Source organism: Lipotes vexillifer, unplaced genomic scaffold (assembly GCF_000442215.2).
Source record: "Lipotes vexillifer unplaced genomic scaffold, Lipotes_vexillifer_v1.1 scaffold272, whole genome shotgun sequence".
NCBI lineage: Eukaryota > Metazoa > Chordata > Mammalia > Artiodactyla > Lipotidae > Lipotes > Lipotes vexillifer.
Genome location: NW_006772469.1, coordinates 327187 through 350526, shown reverse-complemented (window position 1 = coordinate 350526; position 23340 = coordinate 327187). Strand labels below are relative to the sequence as shown.

At 39.5% G+C, this 23340-nt stretch overlaps 1 protein-coding gene across 1 annotated transcript in view; it reads right to left on the bottom strand.

The window, feature by feature from the left end:
• Positions 1-21289, bottom strand: part of LOC103085370 (placenta-specific gene 8 protein) — a 33820-nt gene extending 12531 nt beyond the window's left edge. The window contains exons 1-3 of the mRNA XM_007447533.1: positions 21212-21289; positions 6893-7028; positions 4574-4698 (exon numbers count right to left, since the gene is read on the bottom strand). Of these exons, the coding sequence (XP_007447595.1) occupies positions 4574-4698; positions 6893-7004 (237 nt within the window). The 5' untranslated portion in view covers positions 7005-7028; positions 21212-21289. The remainder of the gene's footprint in view (positions 1-4573; positions 4699-6892; positions 7029-21211) is intronic.
• Positions 21290-23340: the final 2051 nt, after the last annotated feature.

Below are 23340 nucleotides of genomic sequence, written 5' to 3'. Positions count from 1 at the left end.
AAGAGTTTGGGACTGCACTACTCTTAAGTAAATGAAAAACTCCTAATGAAAAAGCCAAGCATTATTAATGGTAGGAAAAACAAAGTTTAGTAGAAAAGGCAATCATAGTTCACTACACGATTCAACTCAACTTTGAAGAGCAAGCAGAGCTATCATAATATAAATACTAAATACGGATTTAACCAAAATTATATATAACTATATTGGAAGAAGTGAGGTAGGGGTAGGGTGCATGTCAATGGTGGGGAAGGGGGATAAAACAGAACTAAATTCCCATCTTCCACAGTAGGAAGTCCAGAGACAATGCCCCAAACTGCAAAGTCAAAAAGTAGCAATACAAGTCTACTATTTGGAGATACGGAGGTAAACACCCAAAGATCAGCCTTGGGAAAGAGGAAGTAGGGGAGAGAAGTCTGGGGACTACTATTTTCCTTAACAAACCTTATAAATTAGATAATTAAAAAAACTATGTGCTTGCAGGACTTTGTTAACTAAAACGAAAGCTGTACTAGAAAACAGGGATGGGGGGATTTAGTGAGCCAGAAATCATGAGCAATTTTTGGAAAAAAAAAAATGAAGCAGATGGGATTACATTGATGGAGAAAGTAAAACAGAGCTAAGGAACATGAAACCTAACATAGTCAGAGGCATGGTATTAGATAAACCCCAAACCAAAAACTCTCAGTTCAGAAAGGAGGAAGAATGGGCTGGGGAATGAAAGATGAGTGGATAACTGATGCCAGCTTGAGCAGCTGGGCCAGCCCAGAGCTGCCAGCTGTGGCCTTGCCTGGAACACAGCCTGCAGTGCAGTTTAACAGATGACCCTAATGTGGGCATTGGGGCCCCAGAAGAGAAGAGGGGTGAGATAAGTGGGGCAGCTATTCACCTATCATGTAAGAGGTCAGACTCTCAAAGACTCACCACAAACACACTAAAAGAAATAGTAAAAGGTAAAGACATTTTAGCACAGCTGAGAAATCTAAATCACTCCCACCCATGAGATAGCCAAATTATTTTACATTTGGTATTCATCAAATGGTATTTTTTTCCTTCTTTTCATTTTTGGCTGAATAGACCTTTCCTGGTTCCTGTGGTTCCCTTTAGTAGTTTTAGATGTTCCACAACTAATTTTTATTAGCAATGACCCTTAAATTTTTACCCACAACTTAACATTATATATTAAAAAAAATTTTTTGACATCTTTATTGGAGTATAATTGCTTTACAATGTTGTGTTAGTTTCTGCTTTATAACAAAGTGAATCAGCTATACATATACATATGTTCCCATATCTCCTCCCTCTTGCATCTCCCTCCCTCCCTCCCTCCCTCCCTATCTCAACCCTCTAGGTGGTCACAAAGCACCCCGATGATCTCCCTGTGCTCTGTGGCTGCTTCCCACTAGCTATTTTACATTTGGTAGTGTATATAAGTCCGTGCCACTCTCTCACTTTGTCCCAGCTTACCCTTCCTCCTCTCCATGTCAAGTCCGTTCTCTACATCTGTGTCTTTATTCCTGTCCTGCCCCTAGGTTCTTCAGAACCATTTCTTTTCTTTTTTTTAAGATTCCATATATATATGTTAGCATACAGTATGTGTTTTTCTCTTTCTGACTTACTTCACTGTATGACAGACTCTAGGTCCATCCATCTCACTACAAATAACTCAATTTTGCTTCTTTTTATGGCTGAGTAATATTCCATTGTATATATGTGCCACATCTTCTTTATCCATTCATTGGTTGATGGGCATTTAGGTTGCTTCCATGTCCTGGCTATTAACATTATATTTATCTTGAGATTCATCAACGTTGTTGTGGGTGTCAATAGTTCATTCCTTTTTATTGCTAAGTAGTATTCTATTATATGGATAGATCACAATTTGTTTATCCATTCACCTGCTGGGGGACATTTTGGTGGTTTTTAGTTTTGGGCTATTACAAGCAAAACTGCTCTGAACATTTGTGTACAAGTCTTGGTATGGATATATATTTTTGTAGGGTAAATATCTAGGAGCAGAATGGCTGGGCCAAAAAGTAGGTGTATATTTAACTTTTTAAGAAACTGTATTTTACATTCCATTCAGCAGTGCATGAGAGTTTCAGTTCCTCCATATCTGCTCACACTTGGTGTGGTTTAGGCTGATTAATTTTAGCTATCCCAAAAGGTGTGTAGTGGTATCTCATTGTGGTTTTAATTTGCATTTCTCTAATGACTGATGATATTGAACATCTTCTTATGTTCTTATTTGCCATACAAATATTTTCTTTTTTTTCTAATTTTATTTTTTGGGTTAAAAATATATACTTAACATGAGATCTACCCTCTTAACACATTTAAGTTTACACAACACAATGATTTGAAGAATCCCAGAATAATTATACTGAGTGAAAGAAGCTACACACTGTATAGTTCTATTATATAAAATGGTAGAAAATGAAAACTAATCTATAGTGACAGAAAGCATATTGGTGGTTACTTGGGGAAGAGGGGAGGGGAAAGATGGAAAGATTACAAAGGGATGTGAGTAAATTTTGGGGGTGATGAATATGTTCACTATTTTGACTGTGAGGTTTTACAGGTATATACATATGTCTAAACTTATCAAATTGTTCATTTTAAATATATGCAGTTTATTGTAAGTCAGTTATACCTCAGTAATGTTCTTTTTATAAAAAAATGTGTATTTATCTATCAATGCCAGACAAAGCCTTTAGAATATCTTTGTTTCTTCCTCTTCCTTCCAATCTTCCAAATTTTGTCAAAACCAACTAAAGTTTTAGTTTCAGACTGTTATTAATTTTTCAAACTCCTAATGAGCATTTAAAAAAACTGATTATGTACTAAGCCTTTAAAAAAGTTGATAACTTTCATGTTAAATAGTCATAGCATAATAAATAAAGAGCTCCTACAAATCAATTAGAAAAGACAAACAACTCAATAAAACAATGAACAAAGTATATGTACAGATAATTTATAGAAGAAATGAAAAAGGACAATAAATTTTCAAAAAGTTGCTTGATCTATCTAATAAAAATTTAACTAAAACAACAAGGAAATATCATTTTTGCCTCTCTGACAGACAACATGAAAAAATATTATATTGGCACACATATAATATTAATAAATTATAAATTGATATAATCTTTTTGAAGGGATACTTGACAGTATTTTTCAAATTTTGAATGTGCATATCCTGTGATCTGTCAATCTAATCTAGTACACTATCCTACAAAAATAGCAGTGCATGTACAAAATCATATACGTACAACTATTTAAACTGCAATATCACTTAACCTTTCATCAATAAGGAAGTGATTAAGTATGTTATCTCTATGATGGAATACTATGCAGATATTAAAAAGAATCTGTATTACAGACATAAAAGGGGTCTACCATATATTAATGGAAAAAACAGGTTACAATATAGTATGAACTTATTAAAAAAAAAAAGCGATAAAAGAGCCCTGCAAATCCCAAACCCCATATGTCTAGATCTATAGCTATAGCTACATCTAATCTATATGTATATGCCTTATAGGCATAGGAAAAAGAAATGTGAGGAAGGAGACCACCAAGTTACTAATAGAATTTATCACTGAGTAGAGATTTTCACTTTTTATTTTATATACCTCTGTGTTTGGATTTGTCTTAAAATTACCTATATAGGTACTATTTTGTATAATTTAAAAAGTAAGAAATATTTTCAAATGAAAAAATAAAATAATTTCAATGGAATAAAATAAGTTCCTAAAATATTTTGCCTATTTATTTATTTATTTATTTTTGCTGTACGCAGGCCTCCCACTGTTGTGGCCTCTCCCGTTGCGGAGGACAGGCTCCGGACGCACAGGCCCAGTGGCCATGGCCCACTGGGCCCAGCCGCTCCACGGTATGTGGGATCTTCCCGGACCGGGGCATGAACCTGTGTCCCCTGCATCGGCAGGTGGACTCTCAACCACTGTGCCACCAGGGAAGCCCTCTGCCTATTTATTGATATTTGTTTCCTGTGATGGTTAATTTTATGTGTCAACTTGGCCAGGTCATAGTACCCAGATATTAGATCAAACACTATTCTAGATGTTTCTGTGAAGATAATATTTCAGATGAGATTAACATTTAAATCAGTAGACTTAGAGTAACCCTCCATAATGTGGGTGGGCCTCATCTAATTAGTTGAAGGCCTTAATAGAGAAAGAACAACTTCCCCTGAGTAAGAAGGAATTCTGCCTGGTGGGCCTACTTACTTTATGGGGTTGGTGTAAGGATTAAATGATGTAACATATGTAATACACCTGGGGCATAGTAGGCTCTGAACATTCCTCTTCCACTGTATGACATACATTGCAAATACAAGAGTTGTTTATTTTCTAAGGTTTTCACAGAAACGTAGAAGGAGGTCCCATAACCAGAGGATCTATTGCTACAGTAATGGAATACAAGGTTGCAGATGCTAGGAAACTCCTACTAATCAAATTCGTATGATGATGGGTACCATCAAATTGTCTCCATGTTTATGACAATTATTTTGAACGTGGGCGCATACTTGAATGATACAGTGTCGTAAGAGACTCACCGGGATGCCGTATCGAGTCCTGTAGAGGGTCCTCATTGCAACACTTGTTCCACACAGACAGCATTCATTCATATCAGATGCAACTTGACATGCAAGACACATGAAGCAAAATATGCCACAGAGACCTGGACACATGAAATCAGAGGTACAAATTACTCCACTCTGCCCCCACCACAGTTGAAAGTTAGTGTGCTTTCATGAATGGCAGTCCAAATCCTGGGGTCTTTGTCACACATCCTGCTGCCAAGTCCATCTTCACTGCTTTTGCTCAGCAACGCATCAGCTTCTCCCTTCTCCCCACCCAATCATTTCTGGAATAACCACACCTTGGAAAGTCTGTATTCTTTTTGTAGTACTGCCTTCATCCATGTATTGAATGATTCACTGAAACCTAGCCATGTTCCAGAGATTATCCTCAGTACTGACAATGCCTCTGTCTGAAGTCTAGAAGGGAAGTTAGATCATATGAAAAGTTCTCCAGCAGAAACCTACTCAGGATGCCAAGGAGTCACTCACACAAATGGGGCCTCCAGTGCTCTGGGAAGGAAATGTTGCTTGATCTGAAATATTGAAGGATGATTAGGAATTTTATAGGTAGAGGAAAGGGAAAAGAGCCTCTTTAGATAACATGGTATGTCTCGGCAATGGCTGGTTTTCATTCAACATGGCTGGAGCCAGGGATGGGATGGGGATGAAGCTGGACTCATGGCGGGTTGGAGACTGGATAACGAGGAAGTACGAGTGCTCAGAATGGGTCACGGTAGTCATGAGGAACCTCTGAAATATTTTAAGAAGGGAGAATGATTTGGTCAGATCTTCAATTAAGAAATTCTGTATGAAGATATTAAGCTCATATTAGGACTTGTAATTCACTTATTCGAGTAACAATACTAGGGGTTAGGGGATTAGAATGTTCATCTTTAGAAGGTTTTATTATTGTGGTTTCATTATCACTATGATATGCAGATGTTGAACTAATGTCCTGAGAAGTGTAAGTCATCACCCCAGGTCATCCAGTAGGACAACGAGAGCAAATCAATAAACCCAACTGTTCCATTTCCTAGGTAATTCTTTCCCTCTGTGCTTTTAAAAAAATATTATTTTTAATATCTAACATTACTTTAAATATTATTTTACAATCTACTTTAAAAAATTTATTTATTCATCTTTATTTTTGGCTGCGTTTGGTCTGCGTTGCTGCGCTCGGGCTTTCTCTACTTGCAGAAGGCGGTGGCTACTGTTCGTTGCGGTGCGTGGGCTTCTCATTGCGGTGGCTTCTCTTGTTGCGGAGCACAGGCTCTAGGCGCACAGGCTTCAGCAGTTGTGGCTCGCAGGCTCTAGAGCGCAGCCTCAGTAGTTGTGGCACACGGGCTTAGTTGCTCTGCAGCATGTGGGATCTTCCCGGACCAGGGTTTGAACCCGTGTCCCTTGCATTGGCAGGCGGGTCCTTAACCACTGCGTCACCAGGGAAGCCCCCCTTTATGCTTTTCAATGTAATTATTAACTCGATTTCAAATTTCAATTCCAGTGATAAGTTAAAGGTTAACACGTTTTCCTTTCCTGTCTCAGAACACTGTGTAGACTTCAAGGAGGCCGGAAAACGAAAACAAAACCAAAAACCTCAGAGCAAAATTTGTTATATAGGCAGGTTTGTTTGTTTCCTGCTCGGTGTTGAGAACTAAGCATTTGACCTCTCTGACACCCCCATCTTCTCTCAAACTTCCTCTCTCCCAAGTTTACTTAGAGAGCTCTCATAAAAGAAACAAAACAAAAAACAAGGAGAGTCAGAGATATTTCACCCAATGAGAAGTTAATTGCCTTCAGAATTCTTTATTCTTAGGTGTATAACAAAGCTAAATGTACAAATAAAATAATTCTTCTCTGAGCTCATGCTGAAACCATGGATGAAAATTATCCCTTGTTTACTCGGCACAGTGTAACTATAAAATAATGAGCTTAATTTATGTGTAACAAGAGCAGTCTTTTTTTTAATCAAGTAAAACTTGATCTTTTAATATGATGTATGGTCTATTTATAGTCATTAGGCCAAGTCTGTTCATTGTTAGAGTTATCAGCTTTTTGCCTGTTATCTTAACTCCAGAACTTATTTTAGGAGTAAAAATATTCTTCGAAGGGTGGAGAAGAAATAATTTACAATCCGTACAGGTTTTTTCTGTTTACAAAGCATTGCCTGACACACAGGGTACTTTGGCATCAGTGGGGAACGTTTACTACACAATAAGGGAGGAATGAGGGATGGATTTGGTCTTTGGTAATTCACCTCCGCATCAGTTACGGCGCACTTTCCCCAGCACTTACAGACGCCGCAATCGCTGAAGCAGTCACACATGCCCGTCTGCCAGTTAGAGGTTTGAGGAACCGGACCACTTCCAGGCTGAGTTACAATGACCACCGGAGGTGGAGCTTGCATTTTCGATGCTTACGTGGCTGTGGTCTGAAAGGAAAAACTTGGTGTAAGTAGCCTGGAGGTTGCTCTTGGAAGCCTGTTTTGAGGTACTCTGCTTCACGGGCAAGTGAGGCAATTTAGACCAAGTGACTTGTTGAACTTTGAAGAACAGAATTTTTGCAGAGGCCCCTGGGGGAAGGGATTCACTGAACTGGTAAAATGTACAGATTCTTCTCTTGGCGTTAGGGAACGTAACAGGGTTATAAGAACTGTTTTAAACAGGTGCCTGGTCTCCACACAAGACAGGGAAACAAATGAGGAAACCCGTGGTAATGACCATGCCAACTAAAAATTGTTGCGCGCTGTTTGGTTCTACAAGAACGAAGTCACCCGCCACTGCAGTCGCTGACCTTCAACACACCCTGAAAGGAGTTCAGCACGGTGATCAGGAATGCGGCACTGTGTGTTCTGGGAAACAGTGGCAGAACAGGCCTTCAGAGAGTTAGATATTTTTCAGGAGATTTTATGAGCCCCATTTCTTACATCTTCTCACATCTAGAAAAGCACTAAAATCATTAACGGAGGCGTCTGCTCCCCGTGACCAGCAGCAAGCCTCTGCCAAAATGTGTGCTTGACGCACGTGCCCCCTTCACCAAAATCGCATGCATACTGATCTCCCCTCCGACCTCTTCACAGCAGTTCCTCAGAGCTATCTGAGAGGCTGTTCTCTCAGGCTATAGTCCTCATTTGGCTCCAAATAAAACAACTCACAACGCTCACGTTGTGCATTTTTTTTCAGTTGACAAAAGGAGTAGTGAATTACGGAAATGGACTTCTGTAAAATTGCACCATCCTAAGCTTTTGTGTACTCTCGACCTTTCTCCTCTTGCCCCTCTTTTATGTTTCCTTTTGTTGTGGACTTGTTTCTGATGAGCAGTTGTAAGGGAAAAACTCCCCTGTTTTCTGTCTACTCACAGAACACTGTCACCTGTGATCACCAAATGTGTGGTAGCTTTTCTCCACATCAAGCAATTCTGCAACACCAGCTGGGGGTCCATTGGGTTGCACCCTGCGAGCCTGTACTTGTCCAGAGACTGAAGAAAGAGCCCAGAGTCAGTGACAGAAACATCAATGGTTTAATGGATAGGGGGATCTTACATTTCTGAAGCAAGGTCCTGGAGTGACAGCCCACCAGTCTTCGCTCCCAGGGCAGGGGATGCGGGGAGGGGGAGGTTACCAGTTTTAGGGGGGATTGACATCAGGTTGGCTCACTGGTTACCAGGGAAACCAGCAGAGGAGCACAGCCTCTCACCAGCCCTTTGATAAGCTATCACAGGGGAGATATTCTGATCTAAAGCTTAGAACAATCACTAGCTGGGGCTGGGGGCAACTACGTAGGTATTTGCTGATTAGGGAAGGTCAGTCTTCTGAATAGAATGTAGGTGAAGCAGGGACTGGTGAGCAGAGAATGTACAGAGAACAAGAGAACAGACATCTTGCGGAGCCTGCCCATACAGTGTCCTACAATTTAGCTCAATTCTGACACTGTCTACAGGAGACAGTGTCAGATTCCACGTGTTAAGGGCTCAGTCCCACAAGACTGCCCTCCCTCCCCTACTTCAGATGCCAATTGTAAGACCAGGTTGTCACCTGTGCTTCTGACCAACTAGATCAGAGGTTCCCATGACCCCTTCCTCAGGTTTGATAAACTTGCTGGAGTGGCTCACAGAACTCAGGAAAATAGATTACTTACTAGATTATTGATATATTACAAAGGCTATTAAAGGATATGAATGAACAACCAGATGAAAAGATACAGAGGGTGAGGTTCAGAACCTGTGGAGTTTGGGGTGGGCCACCTTCCCAGCACACCAACCCAAAAGCTCTCTGAACCCTGTCCTTTTGGGTTCTTATGGAGCCTTAATTACATAGGCATGATTGATTAAATCATTGGCCATTGGTGATTGAACTCAGTCTCCAAACCCCTCTCCCCTCCCCTGGAAGTCTGAGAGCTGGGGCAAAAAGTTTCAACCCTCTGAACAAAGATTGGTTTCCCCGGCAACTAGCACCCTCAAGGGCTTTCCAAAAAGTCACTTCATTAGCATAAACTCCTCTGTAGTTGAGAGGGGCTTGTTATGAATAACAAGACACCTTTATTGCTCTTACCATGTAAGAAATTCCAAAGATTTTAGGAGCTCTGTGCCATGAACAGGAATGAAAACCAAATATGTATTTCTTATTGAAAACCACAACATCACAGTAGTCCCCTCCAATCTTCCTGCATCCAAGTTGGTCCTTCACTTCAAATTTACCTGGAGCCTGTATCCCTCTGACAGTGCAGACTGTCAGTGCTGACAGACCCTTGGTACGTGTTAGGGGCAAACCCTGATGGTGTGCCCCAGCAAAGTTTATTATGACGTACATTTTGTTAGGTTAGTCCTAATTTCTCTCCATCATGAGAGGCAGTGTGGGGTCATGCAACATTGATTTGATTTGAAGTGAGAATATCTTTGCTCAAATTCTGGTTTCCTAAACCGCGTGATCTTGGACTAGTCATTGATCAGCCTAGTTATTTAACTAGTCATTTAAATTTCCTCTTACTAATCTGTAAAAATGGAAATGGTTTCTGACCTATCCGCCTTCTGTGCTTATTGAGAGTATTTTCTTTTGTCCTGTATTCTGAAGTGGAAATGTATTACATCTCAGTGTCTAGCACACTGTGAGTGAATTAAGCATATAATAAGTACTTAATTCAAGAAGACAATGAAAAGTACCTTCTATGAGTACCTTCTATGAGATAAAGTCTAGGGATGAATTTAATGAACAATAAAAAAAATCAGATTAGTATCAGGGAGTATGGCTAAAATGTACAAAAATGCAGCAAGGAAATTTCTTTTGATGATTTCCACAAATATCTATTGGCAATAATATTAATTAATATTCATTGAAATTCTACCCTATATCAGGCACTGTGCTAGACTCACACTGTCCACTTAATGTTGCAACAGCCCTGCCAAGTAGGAATTATTATCTTTATTGAGTTGATGAGAAAATGGAGGCTCAGAGAGTTTAAGTAAATTATGAAATTCAAATCATTCTCTGGCTCACTCCACAGTCCCTGTCCCTCCCTTTGCCCCTTAGCTTTAGAGCCCTGCTCCATCACAGCACTTATTACAGGGTGGCATTTTCATTGGTTTGTTGTGATCTCCTTGAGAACTGGAACTCTCTTTTCATATTTATTCCTTTAGCACCAACTTCAATGTAGTCTAATAGAAGGTACTTTTCCTTGTCTTCTTGAATTAAGCACTTATTATATGTTTGATTCACTCACAGTGTGCTAAACACTGAGATGTAATACATTTCTACTTCAGAATTCAGGACAAAAGAAAAACACTAAAATTGAAAATACAGTGCTTTGAGATACTCAGGCAATGTGATTATACTAATGCTTTCTTGTATTATTTCCCTCATAGGGCAGTGTCAAAAACAAGCAAATTACCTCCATTGTTCCATATTACTTTACACTTTTTCTATTTCTTGAATTAACTGGGTTTCTTTCTAGATTGCATTGCTTAGTAATGCCTGGCTAGTTTGGTAGTTCCCATGGACAAAAAGAGAGAGCAGTATATGAAACAAAGCAACATCTTGGATGTTTTTCCACGCAATTGAAAGCGTATCAACAATGGTTCAAACATGTCTAAATCTGCCCAGGCTTCATCACAGCTAATTGTAAATTAACCAGGTCTATCATTATAAATGGTACCCTGAGTCCTAGCAAACAGCTTCATGTGAAGGACACAGTGTTTTTGGATGACTATTAAACGAGTTTATTTTTATTTTTTTTAGAAAGAAGGAAGAAGCTTTAAAATGTTTCTTTAAAGTTTTCTGTCTGTTGAACTTTATCACCATCAGAAAACAGCGCTAGGTATTTCCCTTCCCATTAGTGAGTGTGGTCTGCAAACATATATTTTTCTAAGTTTTAATAAACTGATTACAGGTACACAAAGAGAGGACAAAATCTGACATTAAGTATTAAAAAGAAAATCTTTAAAATGAGAGAAATTTAAAAGCCCCAAGGTTGATAAAATGACAAGGCAGGAACAGATAATTCACAAAAGAAGACATGAAAATGACCTTAAGTATATTAAAAAAGATGTTCAAACTCACTCAATATTAAAGAAATGCAAATTAAACACTTGTCAGGTGGCAAAAATTAAAGAGTATGCAGCACATTCTTTTGGCAAGGCTGTGGAGCAACAGGTACTCACATATTTCTGGTGAGAATGCAAAATGGTGCAACCATTCTGGAAGGAACTTTAGCAATACTTAACAAAACTACACTTACTCTTACCATTTGCCCAAGTAATCCCGTATCTAGAAATTCACTCTGAAGATATACCTCCAAAAATGCAAAAACACATATGCATGAGGTTATTCCTAGCAGCATTGTTTGTTTTTGCAAAATAATTGTAAGCACTATATGGGAGACAGGTTGAATAAACTATGGTACACCCACACAGTGGAGTGTTATGCAGCTATCAAAAAAAGAAGGAAGACGAGCTCTATAAACTGACATGAAGTAACTTCCAAGATATATATAAGTGGGAAAAAAAATGCACAAAAGAATGTTTTTGGTATGATATCCTTCATGTAAGAAATAAAGGGAAATAAGAAAACACACATGTATCTGTTCAATTGTGCAATAAGAAATACAGGAAGAATAAACCAGACACAAATGAAACTTGTTATGTTCAGGGTAAATGAGGTGGAAAGAATGAGAGAATGGAAATGGAGTAGCAGGGCTGGGGGCAACACTTCTCTAAGTGTACCGTTTCATATGGCTCTGACTCTTCCAACCATGTAATATTTCACATATCAAGTCAATGCATAAATGGATAGTCAAAATCAACGAGAATGTGGCAAGATCCCAAAATGCAATATAAACAGTAACAAATAGACCTGACTGTATTACAATTAATATTATAACCACATTGAGGAAGAAAAAGGTAACCTAAATAACCTTGGAAAGTATTTTGACTATATAACATAAAGCTATAAAAAAAATAACTGACAAATATTATACTCTAGTTACTAAACTTGTTTTTCACAGGGGTATGAGTTAGCAATTCCGAAATCTATCTATCTATCTATCTATGGCTTGAATAATATACTGTGGATAATGAGATTGAGATTTTTCCCTGTCAGAGAAAGAAATTACAAATAAGGAAAGGAGGACAGCTAGTATGAGTCCAATTGGATTGGAATCAGTGGTATGAACTCATGGTTATTTACACACACACACAGTTGTAAATGAGGGGGTAAGACTCCTTTGTGGGGTCTTTAAGGGTCACTCCGACACAGCTACGGAAATCCCATTCAGACAAGCATATGAAATTAAAGAATTTATTCTACTCACAGGTCCCAAAGGGGGAGGCATGACATGCCCAGAGGGCCATGCAAAGTCCCTTAAAAGCCTGAAGTTTGGTAACAGCAGGCGTTGAGAGAGCAGAGCCAGGACTCATGGGCGACTGCCTTTATTGAGGGTCGTGAGTCGGGTAGCTTGTGGTATGCAGGAAGCATTCTCACTGGGTAATTTAAATGTAACTGGGTCAACATGGAAAGTAGGAAAAGGGTAAGATGGGGAAGTCATTATAAGGCTTATGAACACGTGTACTGGGGATGGGTACTTAGAAGTGGGCAATAACTTGGTAAAAGTTAAAAACAGGCACTTAGAAAGTCACTGAGGCAACAACAACTTTACAGTACACACACACACACCCATACACACAGAGAGATATAGAAATGTGTATGAATACATAAATATTTCCTAGCCCTCTCCATTGAGAGGAAGCAACAACAACCCACTATCAATGAACACACCTTGTGCCCAAATCTTGGTTTCTAAATACCATTTTCCAATTAAAAAAAGAGCCTGAGTTCATTAGAGAAATGGATGATTCCAGGGCTGGGAAAGGGAAGTACAAGATAAGCCTGGAACATCTTGTGTACCAAAAAGTAAAAAAGGGTGCAAATATGGATTAGAGATAGGACCTCAGAGCCAACTTGATGGCTCTTCCAATGGCTAAATCTGGGACAATTTGTGTAACCAAATAATGTTAATATCTGATTATAATTCATAGACTAAACTATCCGCAACTCTCTACTGATATAAATAAAAGAGTAAATTTTATTTACTCTGAGGGAGAAGGGGGGAATTCCCTGGTGGTCCCCAGAGGTTAAGACTCCACGTCTCCACTGCAGGAGGCAAGGTTCGATCCCTGCTCAGGGAACTAAGATTCTGCAGGCTACATGGCACGGCCATAATAATAATAATAATAATAATAATAATAATAATAATAGTAAATAAAATGAGGGAGAATTCCCATTAATGAATATACAGGGAGTGACAGAAATACAAGATCACCATTTGGCAAACACTACAGTAATAATTGTTATAGGAAAGACTCACAGATGGATGCTAAAATTAGACTTTGTAAGTATGATGAGAAACAACATATTTACACATCTCAAAGTATCTCCCCACAGGCTACTTATTAATTACAAAAAGAAAAACAGCAACTCTCTAGTGGATAAATCTGGCAGACGCTATCTTAGTCAAGTGACCAAAGTTGATATTATCAGTAATGGAACATACTGATGTGCTCCAGAAAGTGGAGACAATGCTATGACTGGGTATATTAATAAATCTTATCTATGGGAATGAAGGTGACTAGAGCAAGCCTAACCCTGCAACAGGTAAAAAACAGCAATCACTCATATTAGTCAGGAAAGGGAAATGTTTGGTATTTTGTGGCCTGGATAATGTTTAAAGTTCATCTGTGTTCAAATATGATTACGAGTGTTAGTGCTTTTATTTGATCCATCATGGTCTTATCTGATGCTGATGCTCTGTGAAATTGTTCATGTGCTAGAGGGGAACATCAAGACCCAGTGGGAAGGACAATATGGATGGACCTTAAAGGCATTACGCTAAGTGAAATAAGTCAGACACAGAAGGACAAATACAAGATGATCTCACTTATACGTGGAATCTAAAACAAGCAAACAAACCAAACTCATGGATACGGAGAACAGATTGGTGGTTGTTACAGGTGAGGGGTAGGGTGTGGGAGAAATGGGTGAAGGTGGTCTAAAGATACAAACTTGCAGCTGTAAAATAAATAAGTCCTGGGGCTGTAATGTACAGCATGGTGACTATAGTTAATAACACTGTATTGTATATTTAAAAGTTGCTAAGAGAATAAATCTTAAAAGTTCTCATCTCAGGAAAAAATTTTGTAACTGTGTGATGATGCATGTTAACTAGATTTACTGTGGTGATCATTTCACAGTATATACAAATATCAAATCATTATGTTGCACACCTGAAACTAATATAATGTTATATGTCAATTATATCTCAAAAATAAAAAAAAGACCTGGTGTGAGTGCCAGGCCAGCTTGCTGCAACACCAAAGCCTAGCTCACAGCACTGGGCCAGCTCCACAATGGCAAGAGCTGCTTTTCTCTTCCTTAGGGCAATAGTGGGACAATTGGTAACATTTAGATAAGATCTGTAGATTAATTAGGTGATAGCAGTTTGCCAATATTAATTTCCTGGTTTCAGTATTTGTACGATTGTTATGTAAAACATTAACCAGGAAAGCCAGTGAGGGGTGTATGGGGACTCTGTGTATTACTTTTTTATTTTTGTATTTTTTAGTCTGTGCCGTATGCACGTGGGATCTTAGTTCCCCGACCAGGGATTGAACCCGCACTCCCTGCAATGGAAACGTGGAGTCCTAACCACTGAACTGCCAGGAAAGTCCCTGTTATTTTAAAAAATATCTTAATGAGAAATATTTTACATACTATAAAATTCAATCGTTTAAAATGGATACAGTTCAGTGATTTTAGTATATTCATACTTGCATAACCACGACCATAATCTAATTTTGAAATATTTTAGCACACACCCTTTAGCACCCATATCCATTAACAGTCACTCCCCACTTCCTCTCGCCTCCCCTACGTCCAAACAATCTCTAATCTGCTTTTTGTTTCTATTGGTTTGCTTATTCTAGTCATTTCATATAAATGGAATCAGAGAATATATGCTTTTTTTGTAACTGACTTCGTTTGGTTAGCATAATGTTTTCAAGGTTCACCCTTACCACAGCATTAGTACTTTTTTTCTTTTTTTTACTGCTGAATAATATTCCATTGTGTGGATATACCATTTTGTGTTTGTCCATTGATCAGCTGATGGTCATTTAGATTGCTTCTACTTTTTTGTTATTATGAATAACGCTCCTATTACTATCTGCGTACCACACGGGGTTTTGTGCGGACATTTGTTTTCATTCCTCTTGGGTGTCTATCTAGAAGTGGAATTGCTGGGTCAAAATACTAATATTATGTTTTGCATTTTGGAAGGCAGCTATGCTCACCACTATACCACCAAGGTCACGTTTAGCATTTCGAACTGCTTCACATTGTTTTCCAAAACTGCTGCATTTTGTTTGAGCGTCCCATCATTGTGGCCAACATTTGTTATTGTTTGTCTTTTTGTGTGTTATTGTTCCAACATTTTTCATAAATCTGAAATTATTTCTAAAAAATAAGAAAACAAAACATAAGAGAATATGAGAAGAGGAGAGCCCCCATAGGACTTAGAGTGAAAAATACAAAAGCTGTAAAACGTACATTCCCAAATCCAAGTAGTATATAATATAAACATAGCCATAAGAATATTTTTGAACTGTGGTTGCATTTCCCACTTATAATTCTTAGGAACCATCCTAAAGAATTTCTCTTTTTCGTATAAAACACCATAAAATGCATTCAGAATAGCTGAAGCTTATTTAAAATTTATTAGGTTTGTCCTTTTATATGCATTAGTGTTTTTTTAATTTTGGTTTTTGCTTTATTTATTTTTTAATGCGCCATAATGGCTTTTTACTGCTCTTTTACAATAAGAGAGGCTAACCACTGTGGATCTCACAGAAAACACTGCGAAAGAAGGTTTAGTAAGTGAACAAAAATGGGGGGGAGGAGGGAAGGTGGCGGGCGGGGGTGGGGCGATCATTCGGGGCCTGCGTTATCTGTGGGTGTCTTTGTAGGCAGGAGTCTATCTTGAAGGGTAGGATCACCAGGTGATGGAACGAAGCGAACTTGCCTCTGGCTGTGCTCTGCCTCCCTTGCAGGGAGAAGGGACAAGGGCAGGACAGTCCGCCGGTGGCGGGGCGCGCCGGTGTCAGGCTGAACCAAGTTATCAAAGCAACCGGGCCCATCAGCAGCCCCCGCTTTTCCCTTTGGGGCGGAGAGCCCACTCGCTCCCCGTTTCCGGCGCACGGGGGAGGTGTGGCCTCGGCAGGAGCAGGGCCCGGGGCTCCAGCAGGGCGGGGCGGAGGGTAGGATGGGCTTCTCACCGCCGTGACCTCTCGCCCCTCAGGATGGCGCAGAAGGTGTTCTCCGCCAGGCACCCACGTTCCACCTCCCAGTACGTGAGTTGTGTACCCAGCCGTCTCCTCTGCTGGGACCCGACTTTTTGCCCCCGAATCCCTCCGGGCAGGCAGCGCGGAGCCCGAGGGCAGGGTCGGCCGCAGTCAGGGCGCGGCCAGCTCCAGGCGGCTGCGTCTCGCGGACGCGGGGAGGGTCCGCGAGGCTGGGACCCGGGCTGGTCCCTGTCGCCGTACGCGGCTGGACCTGCCGGACTTGGTGGGAGCCGAGATTGGCCGGGCAGGCGCGAGGGAGCCCGGGGTCTGGGACAGGGTCGGGGCACCGCTGCCCGGCACCCTGCCGCTCCGCCAGCCGCGGCCGCTCAGTCTTACCAGGCATTTGTGATACATTTTTTAAAGTTTTCATCAGATGAATGGGCTGATCAGCTCACTTCTGATCAGGAAGTAAGACAGAAAGAAACTATCATCAGCAACCTCCTGCCCCTGGCCCCAATGATTTTAACACCTCTTAGGTGGTCCCCAGATTCTACTTCTAGTGCGCATGCCTGTTTTTCATTTTAGTAAGAAGCATCCACAGCTTTCTAAACAAACTCGTTCTGTGGATTCATGAAAAAGGAGATAAAGAAATTGCAATTGTGTCATTTCTGTTGCTCACCCTTTTTACAATAATCACCTTGGTTTGGGGGAAAGCTCCCAGTCCTGAACGTAAGCTCTACAAGGGCAGGGAATTTCTGTGGGCTGTGTTCTGTGATGTAACGCAAAAGCTTAGCTCAGGCCCTGGCACACAGTAGGTGCCCATTAACACGCCCGCTACCGCGGTCTTAGTGCGTGATGCCCGCTGGAGCCGGTGCACATCAGACACAGGCTAGTGCTCAGCCCTGAAAACACAGTGGCAGTTCTCCCTAGAACTCCTTTAGACTGCCAGACATCCTATATCCCAAACCTCAGTACTCACATGACAGAAACCATAGTTTTGGGTGATAGCTTCCCATATTTGGGGCCTGGGAAGAAGAGGCGTTGCACGAAATGCTTTAAAAAAAAAAAGGAGGGCTTCCCTGGTGGCGCAGTGCTTGAGAGTCCGCCTGCCGATGCAGGAGACGCGGGTTCGTGCCCCGTTTCGGGAAGATCCCACATGCCGCGGAGCGGCTGGGCCCGTGAGCCATGGCCACTGAGCCTGCGCGTCCGGAGCCTGTGCTCCGCAAATGGGAGAGGCCACAACAGTGAGAGGCCCGCATAACGCAAGGAAAAAAAAAAAATAAAAAAAAACAAGTGGAAGCACTTGGTATCAAGATAATTTTTAAAAGGTATATGATGGCAATTTGGCAGAAGTACCAGTCTTATTTCTTAATTCTATATGGAGAAGCATTCTCAAAATGTTTTTTTCTTTTATTTTTTTCTCTGTTCCCTGTCATAATAAGTGTAGAACATAAAATACTCCAATTAGAAATAGAGATTTGTCACCATGATTCCTAAAGGTGGTGATAAGCATGTTTTTCCCCTTCCCACATCCAAAGATAATTTTTCTAACAAAATAATTCTGAATTAACTTGAGTTTTTTAATTATTAAATTCCTCTTAGCCTTATGCTGCTTCCATTTTCTTTTTCAAAGTCTTCTTTCTAGGTTTTCCTCCACTTTTATTATAAAACAGGCTAGAAAAAAAAGAAAAACTGAGATAATTAATAGTGAGATAATTAATGTTTTCTCTTAACATGTTCAAAGGGCTTTTTTAAGGAAGACTGGGAGAAACAACAATGAAAAAGTTTTCATTATTCACTGGTAACAGTTAATTCTGACTTTATCTTGTATTAGAATTTCTAAGCGTCTTCCATCTACAGAAGGCAAGGAAATAAACAGAGGGAAATTCTTCATAATCACAAGCTGCTTGCCGGTTTCTATTCTTAAACAGTGGATCCAAGACAAATGCCACTGGAACTGTCAGGATAACAGTGAAAAAAAAAAGCCCTCAACTACAGATACTCAAAAAACTGGGCTGGATTTTAGTTAGAAGCAACTGCTCTCAAAAAAACGAAAAACAAAAATCAAAATATAACTATCATTATTAGTTTGTGAGCAGAATTAACATTATCACACATCACTGACAATCACCAATGATCCCCTGAGCTTCTCTAACAATAAAGGAAATAGAAAGACAAGAAACTCCTTTACAAGCAAAATCCAGAATCAGAACAAAAATGTTTAGATATCTGATCAATACTGCCAACTCAGCCACAGCCATCATCTTGCTGCCAACTCTGAAGTTCTAGAGTCTTTAGGCTAACTCTTGTAAGGTAATTCTTGGCTTTACAGAATTAAAAACGGAAAGATTACAAAGTAACCCGTAGTTTTGATTCAATGAGAGATGTTGAGACAGAACCAACCAGTTAAGCTGCTCCTGAATCCCCGACGCCCAGGAACTGTGTGAGGTAATAAACGTTTATTGTTTTAAGCTGCTAAGTTTGGGGACTGTTTATTAGGCAGCAACAGACAACTAATATCTCTCATCACAAGTTCACACCGTTTGCTAGATTTTCACCATTAATGTAAAAGGCAAGGTGGTATTTTTTATGAAGAAATATAAAATAATTACTAATATGTAATGTGCAGACAAATGAAAACAAGTATGTTAACGGAATTTCTTCAGATACAGTTAACTGTAACTGTGATGAGACTGATAGTGTAAGATTAGTGGGGCTGATTCTTTTTCCTAATCTGCTCCAACTTTTGCGAATAGCTTCTCTACCTTGAAACAGTTTCAAATCCCTATGATATGACAGGTAGAAGAAAAATGACAAGGGAAGCTAACCTAGAACAATTTTAGGATGGAATTACTGAAAACTGCAAATGTAAGTATTCCAAGAAAGTTATTATTTTTTAATATTTCTGTATTTGAAAGAATTCTAGAATAGTGACTATAACACCTCTAGATCCATTCTTCATCCTTTGGTGAAGAGATGAGCATCTTTAAACAGTGGCTTTTTCTTAAACAACAAGTCAAGAGACGTAGGTTTACATTTCTCGCTGTATAAATTGACATAAAGCTAAATAAGGAAAAAGTATGACCTTTCATAAAAACAAGGGTTCTTATTACCAAACAGAATTTTATAGATGAGATAGGTGTTACTTAGTGCTCATTTTCATGTGAAAAATGATAAGCAGACAAAATGGTGGATAATATAAGAAAATAAAAATCACTTACCCTTAAGAGGATCATGCTCTGCTCTCATAATATCAATAAGGGAATTTTCTAGAGAGTGCATATTCAAACTGTCATACATTCTACTTCGACGCGCAGGCTCAGCGGCCATGGCTCACGGGCCCAGCCGCTCCGCTGCATGTGGGATCTTCCCGGATCGGGGCACGAACCCATGTCCCCTGCATCGGCAGACGGACTCTCAACCACTGTGCCACCAGGGAAGCCCCTGGCCCACATTTTAAACACCCTAATTTCATCCATTAGTTTTAGTTACAACTAACCTTATACCTGTCTCCCCTGCCCTGGAAAACCTCACTCTTGAGAAGGACAGCCCCTATCTTATTAATATTAATTAGTATTAATCTACTACATTAATTACATTAATATTAATCAATATATCACTTAGATTTTCCTTTTCTTTCTAGTGTTTATCAATGTTAAATTTTAATTTTTTTTTGCTTTGATTGAAACATTTCCATTTCCTAATTTCTCATCTCAGAAGTTAACAAATGTGAGGTGAGAAGGGTCTCTTTCTTTATACATACAAATAAAGCACCAGAATTTAAGTTTGAAGCCTTCTAGTCTGTTTTTCTTACTGTCGTACCAAAAATTCAAGGATTCTCATGATTCATTAGCTAAATCTATAAAATTCCGTCTTCTTTTTCTAATGGAAAAAAAATCAAAATAGTTTCAAAAGACAAAGAAATTAGACTAGCACGAGTAAACATGCCTATGTGTGAAATAAAGAGTGAAATTAATGATCAAGTTATAAACACAATGCCTAATATATGTAGCCTGCTGAAAGCAATAGTTGGTGAGGATTCAAGACTACCTTATGAAAAGCATGGCATCTCACACATGCCTGGCACATGTTGAATTTGACTAACTTAACTAAATTTAAAGCAATTAGATAAGAGAACATTGGTCTTTCGGCTGGACCTAAAAATATTGCATGTTAGAAATAATAACAAGAAAATCAAATACTTTTAAAGAAAACTTTTTTTTCCCCCACCCAGGGCTAAGATAAGCTTTTAAAGAAGTGCTTCATTTCAAAGTACTTACAGTTAAGAAATAGGTTCTGGGCAGGCTGTATCTTGTGGCTTGAGAGAGAATCTCATTAGAAGTGAAAGATACAGGAAAGAGAGAAGTATGTTTCCATCGCAGTATGCAGTACAAAGTACATAATCAGTGGTTTTTCATTGGCCAGTGCAATCTGGGCAGAGGAGTGTTCAAGGTATGTTTCTGTTATTTTGAAAGTGAAAGCATTTCTTGCCCCCCAAATTGTGTTCCTTCTCCTACATTGTGTTAAGTACACTCATGTATCTTTTTTTGGGGGGAGGGGAAGATTTGATTCATTATATAATTTGACTGGTTTTACATGTCTGGCAGAGCTTACCAATTTTTAAATTTTACTTTTTCCCTTTAATACAATAAATAAGATTTAGTGTGTATTTATTAACATTTTTAAATTGGGGAGCTTGTAGGTAGGGTTAAGGAGAAGGCAGGCTATCTGGAATTCCATACCTAATCAGACACTTAAAGCACTTAAAGAAGTGCTTCATTTCAAAGTACTTACAGTTAAGAAATAGGTTCTGGGCAGGCTGTATCTTGTGGCTTGAGAGAGAATCTCACTAGAAGTGAAAGATACAGGAAAGAGAGAAGTATGTTTCCATGGCAGTATGCAGTATAAAGTACATAATCAGTGGTTTGGACTTTTTGAAAGTCCAAACTTTTTGGACTCCTTTGTTCTACCTGACATTGGTTAAGTAAATGCCTACTAAGTGTTAGGCACTGTACTAAATGCTTTTCCTGTATTAATGTATTGAATTCTCCTCACAAGTCTGTGGGGGTATTATCATCCCCATTTAACTGGCAAGGAAACTGAGTCACAGCAATGCTAAGTGGCTAGAAGTTGGCAGCTAGGAACTGGCTGAAAAGGGACTCTAATCTGTGTCTGTGGAGGTCTGCACCACATCCTGCCTCACGTTCTCACCCTACAGTCTGACGCTAGCCTCGCTCTAGTGGAAAACATCTGCTGTTCCTCACAACCTCAGAGGGCGTGAGAAGGCTGGCCACTTTCATGTCTGAAAGGCTCAAATTACGGAATCAGAAATCAAAATGTTTTGAACAGGTATTTCAAAAGGAAGAAATTCAAATGTAAAAGAAACGGTATAAAGAGATTGGGCGTGATGTAGTAAAAAGTGCCATAGTTTGTAGCTGAGCTGACGGGATAAAATCCTCATTGTTCAGCCTCTTAGCTGTGTGGACTTGGAAAGTCAACTAAAAAGTCTAAACTTTGGTTTCCTTACCTCTAAAATTAGAAAAATAAGGTTTACCTACCAAAGTCATTGGGTGTCATTGATAAGGCTTAGTCTGTTTTATTTTATTATTATTTTTAAATTAAAAAAATTTTTTTTTTAGTCACACCACGCTGCATGTGGGATCTTATTCCCTGACCAGAGATCAAACCCGAGCCCCCTGCAGTGGAAGCGTGGAGCCTTAGCCACTGGACTGCCAGGGAAGTCAGGCTTAGTCCATTTTAATGTTCAATGTATGTTAGCTGATATCCCTGAAAGACTGTTGAGATACCACTATAATCTGAAACAATGATCCCCCCGCACACCTCCCACCCAGGTGACATCCAGTATTGACAAGGTTTTGCAAAATGGATGATAGACTCATTGCTTTTTGGTGGCATTATAAATTGGCACTCTCTTTTTGGCAGTCAGTATTGGCTATACATACATAGCAGAATCAAAAAATAGACTTATCCTTTGGCCCAGCGATTTCACTAAGAGTGAGTGTCTTCTTAAATTCTGTGCTCATAGGGATTTTGTTTACCTCACCCTGGTCCCAGGCCTGAAAGAATACAGGAAAGAAAGGGTCAAATCATGTCAAGTCTGTGTTTAGCCTGCTATGCTACCCAGAGTAAGGGATAAAAGAGCTTAACTGCACAGTCTACCCCTTTGAGCTACACTGGGGGCAGTGGGAGAACACTCAACGACAGTGAATTCTATGTGAAGTAAACCTTTTTTAAAATTTTGAAACAATTTTTGACTTAACAGAAAAGTTGCAAAAATAGAAGAATTCTCATATGCCCTTCACCTAGCTTCCTTTAAAATTAACATCTCATATAGCCCTAGTAAGATGATCAAAAATTGAAAATTAACATTGGTACAAGAACATTAATTCAACCACAGACAAAACTATTTGAATCTTAATAGTTTTTCCATTCTCTGTTCAAGGATCCAATCCAGGATTCCACCCTGCATTTAGCTGTCATCTCTCTCTTTAGTCTCCTCCGATCTGGAGAAGTGCCCCAGGTTTTTCTTGCTTTTCATGACTTTGACATGTTTGAAGGGTACCTATGTGGAATTAACCTCTTCTCCAAGGAGCCCTGGGTCTTTTCATTGGAGAACAGCATTTAGAAAAGATCTGGGTGCTAGGCGGGCTCATTGCTGTTGGGTTCTCATTGCTTTTAGGCTCCTTCAGTAAAGAGAGGTGATATATGTATATTTACTTATACACATGAATGAATGTGTATACATGTACATATATGGATATGCGTACATACGCCCATCATTATCAATCAAAACTGTGACTTCACACTGATACCTCTAATTCTAATCCAGTTCCACGAGGTTTAATTCTAGCTTTCCTCCTTGCCTTAGTTTAAGTTCTTTTTTCAGACAGTGAAAAACTTAG